General features: G+C 49.1%; 1 protein-coding gene across 9 annotated transcripts in view; it reads right to left on the reverse strand.

Annotated features, from left to right (window-relative positions):
* Positions 1-16,207, reverse strand: part of IQSEC1 (IQ motif and Sec7 domain 1) — a 205,731-nt gene that overhangs the window by 49,620 nt on the left and 139,904 nt on the right. The window contains exon 1 of one of the 9 annotated variants that reach the window (XM_014533628.1): positions 4,374-4,408. The exons of the other annotated variants lie outside the window; for them this stretch is intronic. Within the exon in view, the coding sequence (XP_014389114.1) occupies positions 4,374-4,393 (20 nt within the window). The 5' untranslated portion in view covers positions 4,394-4,408. Of the gene's footprint in view, positions 1-4,373; positions 4,409-16,207 lie in introns of those variants that run through there. 9 annotated transcript variants of the gene reach the window in all.

A 16,207-nucleotide genomic window follows, 5' to 3' on the forward strand; every position in this document is an offset into this window, starting at 1 on the left:
ACCAGGGGCTGCACCTAGGGATTGGGCCTGCCCTCTGCCACCCAGGAGCAGGCCTAAGCCAGCAGGTCGTTATCTTCTGAAGGGGTCCCAACTGCGAGAGGGCACAGGCCAGGCTGAGGGACCCCACCCCCCAGTGCACAAATTTTTGTGCACCGGGCCTCTAGTATCAAATAAAAGACACTTTCCAATTTCATCGGAAGGGACCTTATTGGACACCTCACCAGGAAAGGACATCAACCCCTGTGTCTCTGACACTTGCCTCCACCTATAAGGGACACCAAAGACTCCTCTAGGTTGAGAAGCCCCTGACTTCAGAGGTGGACAGCTATCCAAAGACATCTACAAGGTCTGCATACCAACGAAGTGATGTTGAACTTGGAATCCATTTCCATTGTTTTTGTCTGCTAATAATAGTCATCATAATATTATACTTATTCTTTGGATTTTTTCTATATAGTCCAACTCCTTATGATTACTGAACATGTATAACTATTAATACTCTTTTCATGGCTTATGTGAATGTTATAATAGATGCAAAATACAAAAAGTGAGACAGAGGCAAAACGTGAATCATGCTAGCTCATAGGACAGAAATGACCCAGAGAGTTTTTCACAATGAAGGCCCAAAAGGCCTCACTGCCTTCCATTTACCTGCCCTTCCCTTTTGGAAAATTTGGCCTCAACTCACATCCTATGGCTATGGTACTGCCTCTTCCCCAGTGGCCCACCTTTTCAACAAAACAATGTTGATATTGAGACTTCCTAAGAGAAAACCTTCCTCACATTGTGATACCATACTATCCGACCAAAAGGTTGGTCATCAGTACAACCTCTGGACTGTTTTATGACCAAAAGGGGGAACTGTGAACAAAAAAAGGGGTTCTATGGAAAGTAACCTCACAGGGTGATCTGATCATAAATTCCTACCTGGGCAGATCATGGTAGGTAGTCATGTGCCAGGCATATAACTTTTCCAGTAAAAGGTTTATTTTTGCCATAAGCAAGCCTCATCCATTGTTTCTGTGCATCTAGATTAACATACCTTTGAAATAAATGGTAACACCCTTAAGAAAGCATATAATCTTCACTACTCTGTAATTCAATCCCCACCTTGCTTTCTCCCACCTCCATGTAATCTTCCTTTGTTCCTTCATTGAACTTCAAATGTATAAAAGAAACTCCAAAATTGTCATTCTCCAGAGCATTTGAAATCTTGCTTTCTGGCATGTCATCAGTTTGGCTCAAATAAACTTTTACAAAAATTCTCTACAGGTTTGGATATTTCTTACGTTCACAGTTCTGATAAAGCTTCAAACAGTGCCTCACAATAAACAGTGTGTGGAAGAGTGAAGGTGTCCCCATGTCAGACCCACAGGCGGTTAATGCCAACTTACAGATGAGCAGATAGTCTCCATTGGAAAAGCCCAGCTGGCTGTGTGGCCAAAAGCCGCATACTCCTCCCACCATCCCGCCTTCTGAGAGCAGCCTGTGAACACCTCACCAGGATTTCCCCATGCTGGCAATGCTTGGTCAGGGCTCTGCTCATGTGGATTTAAAATATTCTGGCCTGAGTTTGCAGAAACAGGAGAGAGGGAGGTTTCTGTGCATCCCCAGAGGCGGATGCCCACGTGCCATCTCAGTCGCTCTGAGCTGTCTGTGGCTGTCAGGGAGTGCGGCAGGCCTGGGCCTTTGCCACTCTGCCTGATGCTCTGGGAGGAGGAGCAGTGCTCATCTCTCATGCAGGTGATGGATTTTATCCTTTCCCTAGCCCTTGCTGACCTGGCCTTAAAACGAGTGTGAGCAGGCAAAACAGGGTATTCTCCCTAACGCCAGGGAGGGGAGTGTCTGTAGGCCCGTCTGTGGTTTGGGGCACAGGGGGTTAAGAAAAGAGAAACAGTTGAGGGTCACTGAACTAAGGGCTGTACCTTGCCTTATAGTGATCAAGGGCATGGCTGCCCAAACGGCAACCTGGATTTCTAGGCAGGACATCAGCATGGTGTACCACCTTGGAGGGAGGACTGGGTCCAGCAGGAGGGGCACTCTTTAGGTCTGATAGGAATGGAGTTGGTTGGGGAGTGAAGAACTTTCTGGAGCTATGACAGCCCAGGATTCCTGCTCTGTGCATTACCTGCCCTCCTAAATGCCTTGGGCCCGCAGGTTCCAGAACATGCTAGGTAGAAGGGGCTGGGCCTCCATTCAAGGCCAAGAGAAGGGGTCTGACAGTCACCCACAGCCTTTCCCTTCACGATGGCAACTCCAGCTTCCTCTCCTCTATCAGCCCTACCTTCCAAACATACCCAGGCTCTGCCCACTCCTCAGTAGGTGGTGCAGGCCACCAGCAAGGTTTCCTGGATTATCACACAGCCTCCTTACTCTTCTCCCTGCTTCTCTTCTCCCCACAGAAGTCAGAGCAATCCTGATAAAACATAAACCAGATCAAATGCCTCCTAGGCTCCCCATCACACTTAGAAGACACTGTCCTTGACATGTCCTTCAAGGCTTGTCATCTTGGCTCCTCTTCTCCTTGCTCATTCTATTCCAGCTTCACTGACTTCCTCTCTTCTCAAAAGAGTGAGGCATACTCTTGCCTCAGGGCCTTTACATGGCCTACTCCTTCTGCTTGGAACACTCTTCCCATATCTCTGCATGGACCTCACCTTCACCTCTTTTAGGTCCTGACTCAATGCCACCTTCTGAAGGAGGCCCACCCTACTCACTTAGTTTAAAACCTCCCCTCCCTCCCCTCAGCACTTCTAATCCTTACTCTGCTTTTCCTCTCTCCATGACGATCATCACCTTGGAACACACTGTATAATGTATTCATTATATTTTTTTGGTTTGTTGTCTGTCTCCTACATCGGTACATAAGCTCTTTAAGGACAAGGGTAAATTTGTTTGTTTTGCTTACTGATATTCCCCAAGTGCCAACACATGTGTTCAGTAAATGCTTGCTGAAGGAGTGAAGGCACTTCCCCACGCCTGCTGTGTACTGGGTTCTGAAACATTATTTTTTCTTACATCATCCCCACTCAACATACATGTGCTGCAAACCTATCTTGTGATCTTTCTCCATCACCGCACAGTGGCACAGCGAACTGAGCCAGAGTCCTGGATGCCATCACTTCAGTCCCTCCCTACAGCCAACCCTTGCCCCTGCCCCATTCAATCTGTCACCAATTCCTGCAGAATCTATGTGAGTGGTGTTCCCTTGAGTTGTGCAATGTGGCAGCCCTTCCATGTCCCCAAAATCAAAACCAACCTCACACTATCCTGATAAGAAAAGAAATGGTGAGGCCATCCTACTATAACCACCATGGTGCCACAACCAACACTGTCCTCCAATAAAATGAGTGGACAAGAGTGAACACATCATGAGTGGAGATATGAAGCTTAAGAGCTTGTATTGAGCCAGAGAACATCACTTCTTATTGGTCCCAATCAGAAGCTACACAATATTAAACGTTAGAAGAGCCTTTTCTTAATCTGGCTAACAGAAAGATAAATTTTTTTAAGTGAAAATGCCCAGTGTTGACACATATGTGCAACAACAGGCACTCTCAAAAGTAGGTAGAACTTTTTCAGAGTAGTAGCTAGAAATAATTATCAAATTAAATCATGTGGATGCTTGACTGGCTGAACCAATATATTTTATTTATAGTAGCACCCTAAAACTCAAGGATCTAAGTCAGGGGTCCTCAAACTACGGCCCGCGGGCCACATGCAAATACAAATATTGTATTTGTTCCCGTTTTGTTTTTTTACTTCAAAATAAGATATGTGCAGTGTGCATAGGAATTTGTTCATAGTTTTTTTTTAAACTATAGTCCGGCCCTCCAACGGTCTGAGGGACAGTTAATTGGCCCCCTGTTTAAAAAGTTTGAGGACCCCTGATCTAAGCCCTTGTCCTGATTAGTACTCAACTCTAATCCCAGTTCTTTCCTGGGTGAGGAGAAAGTGTCAAATGTCAGCAGAATAGTCATCTTCTCACTCCCCACAGCAAGATCCCCACAGCAGATTGCCCCAGGGACAAAACTCTTTGCTTTTGACCTGAGTACACAGGTGGAACTTTGGGATCAGGGAATTGCCAGGCCCACCTCCACCTTCACCCCCACTCCCACCCCTCTGCCCCCACTACTGCCTCCTCCCTCCTGAGCCTCCAGGCCCATGGAACCATGCCTTGAACACCACTTCTATGCCACAGTTATTCCCATGTGGAGTTCAGTGTCTCTGCACACAGGTCAGCTCCCTTGGGGAGGCTTTTCCCACAAGCAGGACTGAAGACTCTGGAGTCAGTCCTTAGCTCCACACTGCGACTGGACTCATGATCTCTTAAACTGCTGGACCACATGCAAATCAAAGAATAGGGTGGGTACCTGTTCCAAGTCTCTGGCATTCCCTGTCAATTTAGTTACTGGAATATTGTATGACAATTATGTGGCTGCTGCCTGAAATCTTTTGATGCTCCTGGTTCAGAAATCCCTTTTCTAGAAATTCAGGCTAAGAAAAGATCAATGAGGAAAGAAGTAAGTATCAGGAATTTCATTGCAGTATTGTTTCTAATTATAAAAATTTAGAAATACCAAAAAATACAACTAAAAGACAAAACGAACATCATCCAGAACCACAGGAAGGCTGGCTGAGTGGAAATTCTACAACTAGAAGGAAAGAGAAAAGCACACTGAGACTCAGAGGAGGTGTGGAAGTAAAGTGCAGAGGTACGGAGGTGCACGCAGAAAGGGCTGGCAGCTGAGGACGCAGCGCACGAGGCAAGGGCTGGCAACTGAGGACGCGGCGCACGTGGAAAGGGATAGCAGCTGAGGACGCGGTTGTCTTTTTCTATCGGGAGGGAATCTCAAGCTCCCAACTGCTCTGAACTCCAGTTCCAGGCGAGTCCCTGGGGACCCAGATCATACAGGAGAAACTGGACTGTCTGGCATCGGTCGGAACTCGAGGGCAGCTTTCTCTCAGAGGTGCTTGCAGCGATTACCGGGACACTGAGAAGTGGGGCCTCTTAGGGCAGGACTGAGCAGCAGCCATAGTTGCTTGCTCCGCCCTGTTGATTCCCTGAGACCCCGCCCCACCCAAGCTGTGCACAGAGGCTTTTGCATATGAAAGGCCTGGCCCTTTGCAATCTAAAATTACCTAACAAACTGCAGCTGGGTCAGAGAAAGCCAGAACATCCAAAAGAAGGCCCAAGGCCCCACAGCACCTTGCATTGCTTCACAGCTGGGCTCCTGCTGGGTACCCTCAGGCAGAGGCTAAATTAGCCCCTCCTTAGAGATCCAAGAGCCAGTGTACCCAGTGGTCAGAGTGGGACCATCCAGATTACAACTCCTCAGATCCATCAGGGACACACTCAGGGGGCAGACTCAGTGAGCACCAAAGCCCCACTGAAGCAAGTCTTGCCCCAGAAGAGTGTCTCCAGCACAGAAGTTCTCCCACTGCAGACACAGCTGATTCTCACAGCCAATTGGCCTGGAGGTCAATTCCTCCCACTGATACCTACAACAATCAAGGCTTAACTACAACAAGACTGTGCACAAAGCCCACGAAGGGGTGCACCAAGAGTGTCCACCTCTGGTAATTGGGGAGGCTGAGCCACTGGGCCCTATAGGACACCTAGCACAGAAAGCCACTCTATCAACACAGGGAAGCATAAAAAATGCGGAGACAAAGAAACAGGTCACAAATGACAGAAATGGAGGAAAGCAAACTACTGGATATAGAGTTCAAAACCTCACTTATAAGGTTTTTCAAGAATTTTCTAGAAACTGCCGATAAACTTAGTGAGACCCTCAAGAAATCTAGTGAGACCCTCGAGGTTATGAAAAAGAACCAACTAGAAATTAAGCATACACTGACTGAAATAAAGAATATTATACTGAGTTCCAACAGCAGACTAGAGGATCGCAAGAATCAAGTCAAAGAGTTGAAATACAAAGAAGCAAAAATCACCCAACCTGAAAAGCAAAAAGAAAAAAGAATCCAAAAATATGAAGATAGTGTAAGAAGCCTCTGGGACAACTTCAAGCATACCAACATCCGAATTATAGGGGTGCCAGAAGAAGAGAGAGAGCAAGATATTGAAAAACTTTTTGAAGAAATAATGACAGAAAACTTCCCCTACCTGGTGAAAGAAATAGACTTCCAAGTCCAGGAAGCGCAGAGAACCCCAAACAAAAGGTATCCAAAGAGAACCACACCAAGACACATCATAATTAAAATGCCAAGAGCAAAAGACAAAGAGAGTATCCTAAAAGCAGCAAGAGAAAGAAAGTCAGTTACCTACAAGGGAGTACCCATACGACTGTCAGCTGATTTCTCAACAGAAACTTTGCAGGCCAGAAGGGAGTGGCAAGAAATATTCAAAGTGATGAATACCAAGAACCTACAATCAAGATTACTTTATCCAGCAAAGCTATCATTCAGAATTGAAGGTCAGATAAAGAGCTTCACAGATAAGAAAAAGCTAAAGGAGTTCATCACCACTCAACCAGTATTATATGAAATGCTGAAAGGTATTCTTTAAGAAGAGGAAGAAGAAGAAAAAGGTAAAGATACAAATTACGAACAACAAATATACATCTATCCACAAGTGAATCTAAAAATCAAGTGAATAAATAATCTGATGAACAGAATAAACTGGTGAATATAATAGAATCAGGGGCATAGAAAGGGAGTGGACTGACTATTCTCGGGGGGGAAAGGGGTGTGGGGGATGTGGGAAGAGACTGGACAAAAATCGTACACCTATGGATGAGGACAGTGGGGGCGGGGGTCGGTAAGGGCAGAGGGTGGGGTGGGAACCGGGTGGAGGGGAGCTATGGGGGGAAAAAAGAGGAACAACTGTAATAATCTGAACAATAAAGATTTAATTTAAAAAATTAGAAATAACTTAAATGTCCATCAACAAGGGATTGATTCAAATTAATTATATATCCATATAATGGAAACAATGTTAAAATGGGGGAAGATCTGGTTTAATGGATATTCTTAAGAAAAAGATTGGGGAATATTTTTAGCTGACCATAAGTTTAATATGAACTGATACTATGATGCAGCTAAGCCAGTCACTAATTAGAAGCCAGGAGCTAACACAGCCCTGCTATCTACCTTCAGAGTCAGATCCCGGCAGAAGACCATGTACTGGTGCTGCACTGAACAACCATCCAGAGCCCCAAAGTGGAATCGCAAATCTGGGCATGCGCTCACCCTTCTGCTTGCCTGCATGAGGCAGACACTGCTAACTGGTCACAGGCTCCCTCACACATTCCAACACAGCACTCCACAAATCTGACCCCAGCTGGCATGTGAGGTCAACTCTATTTGATGACCCCAAATCACAGTATGCCAGGAGCAAACCTTGGGGTCTGGAAATCACTTCCCACTGAGCTGGGACTGCTTGGCCAAGAGAAAAGCAGCAAGGAAAGATAAGATGCCTGTCAGCAATCCTAGAATGAGCTGACAAGCAAAGGAGGAGCAGATCTCCTGTGCACGGAACTATGATCAACGGTGCCCTACCTGAGAAAAAATGCTCTCCCGTGGCCAGGGCTGCTCAGGAGGTGGTGAGCTCTGTCACTAGAAATGTTCAGGTCAGACCCCAGTCAGAGATGTGGCAGAAGGACTCCTATGCTGGCTAGAAGCTTTTGTAAACTGTCTGAATCTGCACCCCAACCTGTGTCTCCCCTCTGCCCTTTACTTGTATTTCTTGGCCTCTGGCGGGGGGGCCACACCCAGGACTCAGCTTAAATCCTACTTCCTCCATGAGGCCACCCCGCCTACTGCAACCCCACTTCCACATTCCTCGTCACTGTGTGGACTACCTGGAGAAAAAGAGAAGTCTATCCATCCCACTGGGAGTCCCTGAAAGCCCTGGTCTCCAGCAAAGACAGGGGCCTGGGACCTGTTCCTTCCCAAAATACAAGCCCCACTTGGGCACTATGGACCCAGAGGTGGGACCAGCGAGAAAGGGCTGGAGAGCAGACAAGAGCTGGAGTTGCACATGGCTATGTTCACACTTGGCTCCAGCGGCCCAGGGACTCTAAGCTCTGAGTCACTGGATGGTTACCCTAAGCTGCTCCTCTCCTCTCCAGTTTTCCAAACACACCTTCCTCCACTGGAAGCCGGTCTGTTATTTTTATGTGGGGAAATGTCTGGATTATTACAGAATGGCATCCAGAGTTTCCAACTACCCTAGGACGTGGAAAGCATCAGCACAGAGAACACATTTTGAAATGCCCTCCTACCACGCCCTGCCTCCTTTCTGCCATGATGGGGACTCTGTGGGCACCTTGCTGTGGCTTCTGAGCCACATGTCGAGGCTGGAATTCTGGTTACACCACTTACTAGCTGTGTGGCCAAAGACAGGAAGACTTCTGTGTCTCAGTTTCCTTTCCTGTTAAATGGAGGCAATTAGAGTGCTGACTTCACACGACTATTGGGAGGCTTAACAGACTTGATACAGGTAGTCCTTACAAGGCTGTTTTGCTCATAAAAAATGCTTTCTAATTTCTGTCTGGGAATTCTCTGACTGAGGGCCCAGCCCACATGTCCCAGCAGTTAGAAAAGGGAGGGGCAGACAGGCCCAGTGTGGAGCCAAGGTCATCTGCCCCCCACTGTTGCAGGGTCTCTCTCTGAGGACACTCATCTCCAGCCATGAGCCATAGACACTGGTGATGAGGGAGGACAGGAGAGTCCTAGAAAGGGACCCAGACCCCATGGCCCAGACTCTAGCTGGGGAGTCAGTCAGGGTGGGGGGGCCCTTGGTCTCTAGGTCACAGATGTCTCTAATTATGACCTGTGAAGTCATAAGTGACTTTTCTCAAGAAAAATGTTAGCTAGAGGTGGCTCTGGGAACAGGCAAGGGGGCACAGCAGAAGCGGAGACCCACTGTTAGGGTGCCAGTGGTTCCTCTCTAACAGCAATGATGGCAATGATGGTAACAGTTAATGTCTACATAGCTAGCAGTGCTGTAAGCTTCACATGTCATTCACTTAATCCTCTCAGCCATGGAGAGGGCCATCCCATCCCAAGGTCACATAGCTAGTGAGAGAAATGAGAACCCAGGCAGTCTGTGCTTATAGACTTAGTCACACAGCTTGGAATTATGTGGTAGCAACTCTCTCCCCTAAACCTGCCAGGTACAGGTTCTGTGTTGGGTATTTAAATTACATGGCCGGTAACCCAAACACCATCTTGGGAGCAAGGAGGCAGCCAGGTCACTGTTCCTTCTGCAGATGAATCTGAGTGACTGGGCTGAGGTCACCCATGTAGGGAAGAGTGGGGATGGGACTGGACATCAAGCAGGTATATCTACCACCTGGCTGCCCAGAGGAAGAGCAAGCAGTTGACACGTTGGGCAGGGTTGGGGTTGAGAGCGTGGGGGTCTTGGGGTATAGCACGGTCATGAGATAAATAAGCCTGGGCTGGGTGTGGCCAGCTAAAGTCCTATCATGCAGGAAAGCACACTCTTCAGAATGGGCCGGGCTGGAGGAAGTGGCAATCTGAAAGCCTGTCCGTGGTTAAATGTCCACACTAGGAGCCTCATTCCAGATTCCTGGCAGTCTTCACAGACCAGAGAGCAACAGCCCCTGAAATGCACATGGCCCTCATGCCTCCAGGCCTGTGGCCTTCCCCATGCTCTGCTCTGAGGGTTTCTGATGTCCAGAAAGGGAGTCTAGCAACTCGAGCCTTCCAGCTGCTCAGGCCAATAATCTGAGAGTCACTCTTGGCAGGACCTACTAATTCCCAGCCCTCACAAGCTCCCTTGTGGGGCTTTCTGCCATTCTTCACTGCCTAGGCTATATTAACCCAGGTTTATCACCCAGTATGAGAAAGGGGATGATTTTGTTCTGCTCCAGTTCCTGGGGGAGGGACTCAGACCAGGGCAAGGTCTAGGGAGGAGGTAAGGGTGGGAAAAAATTGGAGGTCTTGTCCTCTGCACAAGAGCAGGGATAGCTCAGCTGGAGAACAACGGCCTCAGGACCAGTGGCCACCCCAGGTCTCTGTGGGGCCATCCTGGGGCAAAGGAAGCAGGCAGGCAGTAGGACCAGAGCAAGGTGAAGGCAGCCTGGGGGCTTCAGAGAAGTTTTTAGCAGTTCGGCTACTGGAGAAGGGCTGCCTTGTGTAGGCATTTCAGCAGGGTCTGGAGGCCTCCATCATCTCCCAGTATTTCCAAGGATGCCTTGAGCCTTACAGTTTGGCCCACAGCTGGTAAATGGTTCTTGGAGAAGACACATGCCCATGTGGCAACTGAAGGAACTTATGGGCCCCCAGGAACACCTGAAGCTCAGTTCCTCTTAGGGAGAAGGAGCTGAGGACCTTCCCAGACCGGGCCTGGTGATGCTGGAAGTCCCTCCCCTCTGGTAGGCAGGGCTGCGGTAAATGTGAACTAGAAGGAAGGATCCTCAGAAAAGGTGATGAGCAGGAGGGAACACAGGCCAGCCTGCAGGGCTAGGGCAGGTGGACAGAGAGGCAGCGAGGGTAAGTCCACAGGCAGCACATACTTAGGCACACATGTTGAGCCCTCCACTCAAAGCTTCCAGACACTGCCAAGACCTAGGCAGTGGGATGCCACCCTCGGGAAAACTGAAAATATTTAAAGCATGAGTCTATGTGAGGCACAGACTCAGTGTGACATCCACCTAAACATCTAAAGTGACTTTTGGCTAGTTAACCAGGAGCATCATATCCAAAAGAGGGAGGTGACTAGCTTTCTGGACAATCAAGAACGTACCCCTATAGGGCTTGGTAGGGGTCAGAGGGAGTCAGGAGGGTTTCTGCTTTTACCCAATTCCCAAATTTGCTTTACTGGGGACATATAGTAATCACAAAAGAATCAAACCAACGTTCAACTGCCCAGGCACTTCCCCTTTGATGACTAGTAGGCATCTGAAACAGGCTCAAAAGTGGGCTCCTGTGCTCCCCCACCCAGTGGCCTACACCATCTCTGCTGACAGCAACTTGAGCCTTCCCGCTGCTCAGGCCAATAATCTGAGAGTCACTCTTGGCAACTCTCTTTTTCTTATACCCTACTTCCTATTTGTCAACAAATTGGGCTGTTCCACCTTCAAAATACAGCCAGCATCTGACCACTTGGCCTGTCCAACCCCTCCCACAGCCTGGTCTGCATCCCCTTCACCTTCTTCCTGTATTACTGTCAGCCTCTCTAGTGGGACTCTTTTGGTCTCTCTCACCACTCCTTTTACCCTCCATTCAGCAGTTGGGACCCTGTGAAAACACAACTTTGACCAGGTCCTTTCTCTGCTTCCACCTCCCTGGGACTTAGAACCCAGGTCCTCACAGTGATCTAGAAGACTCTGCAGGGTGCTATCCACCTCTGTCCTCCTGACACATTTCTACCTCAGCACCTCTGCATGTACTGTTCCCTCTGCCTGGTGTCTCCTCTCAAAGATATCCACGTGGCTCACTCCCTCAACTCTCTCAGGTCCCTGCACAAAGGTCACCTGAGTCTCAGTGTGGCTTCCGGTGGCCTAAAACTATACCCTCTTCCCCAGCCCTCCTTTATCTTTCCCTGCTCCATTTCTCTCTATAGCACTTGGGTCACCACCACATCACTATATGTGGGAATATGATTGTGTGGCTTCCCCACTAGGATGTGCATCCTGTAAGAACTGGGGTTCCAGAACAGGGTCTGCAACACAGAAGGTAAACACACTGAACTAATCCTATCAAGCCAGGATTTTTTAAACAGCCCAGACCCTGGGGGGGCGAGGGGGAGAGGGCTGCTCTGTCTGCCATGTGGGAGCAGCAATCCTTGGCCAGAGTGGGAACCAACTTACAACAGCCACAGCCAGACCATCAAGTGACGTTTCAGGTCTTGATTGGGATGGCAGGATAGGAAACGACAGACACATAAAGCACACCCAACGTTAACATTCCAATGCAGAAAATCCACACAAATATAACTTGGAATTGTCTAGCAACAGGTTCTGAAAAGGAATGTTAGCAGGTTTTCTATCCCCTATTCCCAACTGTGGGGCTTGAAAATCACAAAGGCCCGGCACTAACATGCCTCCCTCAGGACAGTGGTAACCAGATACAGAGAACTCCCAGAACCAGAAGACCTCAGAGGGCCTAGGGCAGTGATGGCGAACCTATGACACGCGTGTCAGAGGTGACACACGAACTCATTTTTTTGGTTGATTTTTCTTTGTTAAATGGCATTTAAATATATAAAATAAATATCAAAAATATAAATCTTTGTTTTACTATGGTTGCAAATATCAAAAAATTTCTATATGTGACACGGCACCAGAGTTAAGTTAGGGTTTTTCAAAATGCTGACACGCCAAGCTCAAAAGGTTTGCCATCACTGGCCTAGGGCCATGGAGCACACACTGGCTGACCCCTAGATTTTCCTGGGGGGCCTTCACAGCCCATTCCTGCTCAAGCTGAAGGAAGTCCCGAGAATTAAAAGAACCAATCAGCAGTGGGGTCCCAGAAATGTACTTTGTAAAAAGCCCCAAATTATTGTGACATGTAGTCGGTCTGAAATCCCATAAATGCCAAGCCCCTCCATTGCACAAATGAGGCAAATGAGGCCCAGGAGAAGGACAGACTTATCGAATCTCTGCCAGGCACCCAGTGGCAGATGGGGCAGAGCCCAGCCCTATCCCCTCCCACTGCTCCACACCTGCGGCCAAGGGCCTGGGTCCAGCCAGCATAGCTGTTTGGTTTACACGGAGCAGTGGTCGCCTTCATTTTCTTTTTCTTTCTTAAATTAGAACTAGGTACCAGGAATGTTCACTCAAACTTCAGATTTCTGGCTTTTCTTAGAAAATAAAAATCAGAAGAGAATATATTTCCATGTGCCGAGCTGATTAGCAGCCACCTGCAGTTTCCTGGGCCCTAGCTGGTTGCCTACCTGCCCATGCGATTCCAAATGTTGGGACTGGCCCAGGCTGCTACACCAGCGCAGAGAGCAGAGCTACCGCCACAGCTTTGCCACTGTGTGCCTTGTGTAACTTGCCCCGGTTGGACCTCAGCTTCCCACCAATAAAATGGTCCTCAATTCACGTGCCTTACAAGGCTGTGGTGAGGGGTGGGTAAGCACATGCCATGCACACAGAAAGTGTTCAGGAAATCGCTTTGTGCTCACACTCCCAGCCCCAGCCAAGCCACAGCAGCCAGAGAACTCAGGCTCCTCTTGAGCCCCACAGGACAAATGGGTCCCTGGGCTGAAGTCTGGGGGAACCCAGCTTCCTTAATTAGGCTTAAACATAGCTAATAAGAAAACTTGGGCCCTGGCTGGGTAGCTCAGTCAGTTAGAGTATCGTCCTGATACACCAAGGTTACAGGTTTGATCCCTGGCCAGGGCACATACAAGAATCAACCAATGAATGCATAAATAAGTGGAACAAGAAATCTAAAAAAGAAAGAAAGAAAGAAAACTTGCTACAGTTTGGGTTTGTTTTTTTTTTAAAAAAAGGAAGGTGATTTAGAAACCTAACTGGTTTTAATGTCCTGAAATATTTCTCTGGACCTGAAAAGACTTATTCATCAAACCATGAGCAGGGACAGCCAGGTGCATAGAGACCAAATGTAGACACAAAACAAATCACCCACTGCAAGGTCTGTCCTTGCCCAGAACCCTCCCTTCAATCCCTCTCTTCCCTGGCCAGTCACTTCATTCTGTACACATTTACTGAACACACACTATGTGACAGGCCTGTGTCAGGCACTGGGGATATGGCAGTGTCACACAGACATGACCCCATCCTCACAGGAACATTGGGGAACAGAGCTACCTGATGATGGCTGTTAGGAACAATAAGTGGGGGAGCATCAGGCCCTATGGGATGATAAGCAGAGCCCCAGTGCCAGAGGCAGGAGGGCTTCCTGGAAGGTGCTCACCATTAGCCAGAACCCAAGGAGAAGAAGCCATGGGGCAGGTGAGGGGTGCTTCCAGCTGAGGACACCCCCTCTGTGAAGGCGGAGCAGAGAGAGATGGGAGTCCATGGTGTGTACAGGGATAGAAAAGTTCAGTGTGGTGGAAACATGTATGGGGCTAGGGGTAGGACCAGAATTTTCAGGACCTTGTAAGGCTTGTTAAGGATCAGGGCAAGGTCGAGGAAGGGTCCAGGGTTTAACTGGGGTGGGACAGGACAGCAATGGGATTCTAGAAAGGCAACTCTAACTGCAGAGTGCAGGATATTAGTAGTGGAAGGATGGAGGGAGCCATAGCAGTGACTAGGGGAACAGGGCCTGTGCTAGGAGGTACCAGTGGGATGGAGAAGAGGAGCCATTTGAGGGGCAGTGACAGGCTTGAACAGCAAGACAGCTATGGGAGGAGCACAAGGAAGGACAGGAGTCCTCAATGTCATGGAAGCCAGGCTGTTGAAGCCAGATGTCGCCAAGAAACTGAGGAAGCTAAGGACAGTGACATGGTCACAAGCTCTTGGCTAGGAGCTAGGGTAGAAGTTGGGCTGTGCGGGATAAGAGAGGTGGGGCAGAAGCAGGAGAGCTGAAGATAACTTTAAAGGTCTGGTGCTGAGAAGAAAGTGGAGATACTTTTTAACGATGACAGAAGAGAAGGCCCTGGGAGGGGAGACCAGACGGAAAGGGTCCTGGACATCGGCTGAGGATAAGCTTAGTGAGCGGAAATACGGCCAGGTGGGAGCCCTTCCCAGCCTGCTAAGTCAGCCTCACAGGCTGCAGCATTACCTCTAATTACCAGGCACTGAGACCTCCAGACAGGGGTTTTATATACCAACTAGAGGCCCAGTGCATGAAATTTGTGCACTGGGGGGGGGGGCGGGGGGGTCCCTCAGCCCAACCTGCACACTCTCACAGTCCAGGACCCCTTTCTCCTTACTGCCCGCCTGCTTGCTGCTCCTTACTGCTCGCCTTGGCGCTGCCACGGAGGCAGGAGAGTTCCTGCCACCGCCGCTGTGCTCGCCAGCTGTGAGCCTGGCTTCTGGCTGAGCGGCGCTCCCCCTGTGGGAGTGCACTGACCACCAGGGGGTAGCTCCTGCATTCAGTGTCTGCCCCCTGATGGTCAGTGCATGTTATAGCGACCAGTCGTCCTGCCGGTTGTTCCACCGTTTGGTCGATTTGCATATTAGGCTTTTATTATATAGGATAAAAATATAGGACTTCAAACAATGAACTTCTCAAAGCACAAGGCTATTTTTAGAGCTTTATTTATTGACCAATATCCAACATTTCCCCATTTGTCAGCTGCTGCTGGTAAGATGCGCAGCCCCAGGAGGAAAGGAGAGCAACCAGGAGCAGAGGGGTCTTTCAGGCCACTCAGGCACATCAGGAAAGGTACAGCTCTCCTGGATGTCCAAGCTGGAGTCGGGGGTAAGCGTGGCAGTGGTGCTGACTTGCTCCCTGCCCTCTGATAAGTGCTATGCACGGCTCCACCAGGCACTTATCACCCTGATGTGATGTGAGCAGAAGCAGAGTTTAGGCTGGACTCTGATACCTGGGTTCTATCCCAACTTCTCTGAGCCTCATTTACCACCTGCATGGTGGGCGTCAGGCTGCTACTTGGTGGCATCAGGGAACTGGGCCTGGTCAGTGCTGTAGACAGGGAGTGCGGAGCCTGATTAGACAGGAGTTATTCCAGGAGGGCTGAGGTGGAGCCCTTCCTCAGACGGGGCTTGTTCTCATCAGCAGAGAGCCAGAGGGAAGAACAAAGTTTCTGTCCTGTGCACCCAGCACACACAATCAGGCCCTTGCCCTATCCTGTCAATGTTTGCCAAGGTCAGCTTTCAGGCCCCGGGGAGGTGGCTGCTCCAGCCTCCTCGGCCCAGGCCTCACTCCCAAACATAAAGAACATTTGTCTGTCTGCCTGCCTGGGAGCCGGGCTAGACCGTCCCACCATTGAGTCACTCTAATTAAAATAGCCTGGTAGACCAGAGTGGGCTTTGGAGATTAGAATTCAGGGTCCTAGAGACAAGGAGGGGCCAGAAGTTGGCCCCAAGAACCTGCAATCATATCTCCCCTGTCCGTTTATGATTTTGGGGGTTCCCATCAGAAAGGCCCGAGGGTCTTGGCTGTGGATAAACACAGAATCCAGTGCAAGCTTAAGGGAGATGCCTCGTGGCATGTGGGTACCAGTACAGGGTGTTCCAAGGTACTCATAGAGTGGCACAGGTGGAGAAAGGGGTCACCAGGCAGAAGGAAGGAAGAGGGATGCTCTGGATCTGCAGGCACCATCACCCCGCACCTCCACGGT

This window comes from Myotis brandtii, unplaced genomic scaffold, assembly GCF_000412655.1.
Source record: "Myotis brandtii unplaced genomic scaffold, ASM41265v1 scaffold995, whole genome shotgun sequence".
Lineage (NCBI taxonomy): Eukaryota > Metazoa > Chordata > Mammalia > Chiroptera > Vespertilionidae > Myotis > Myotis brandtii.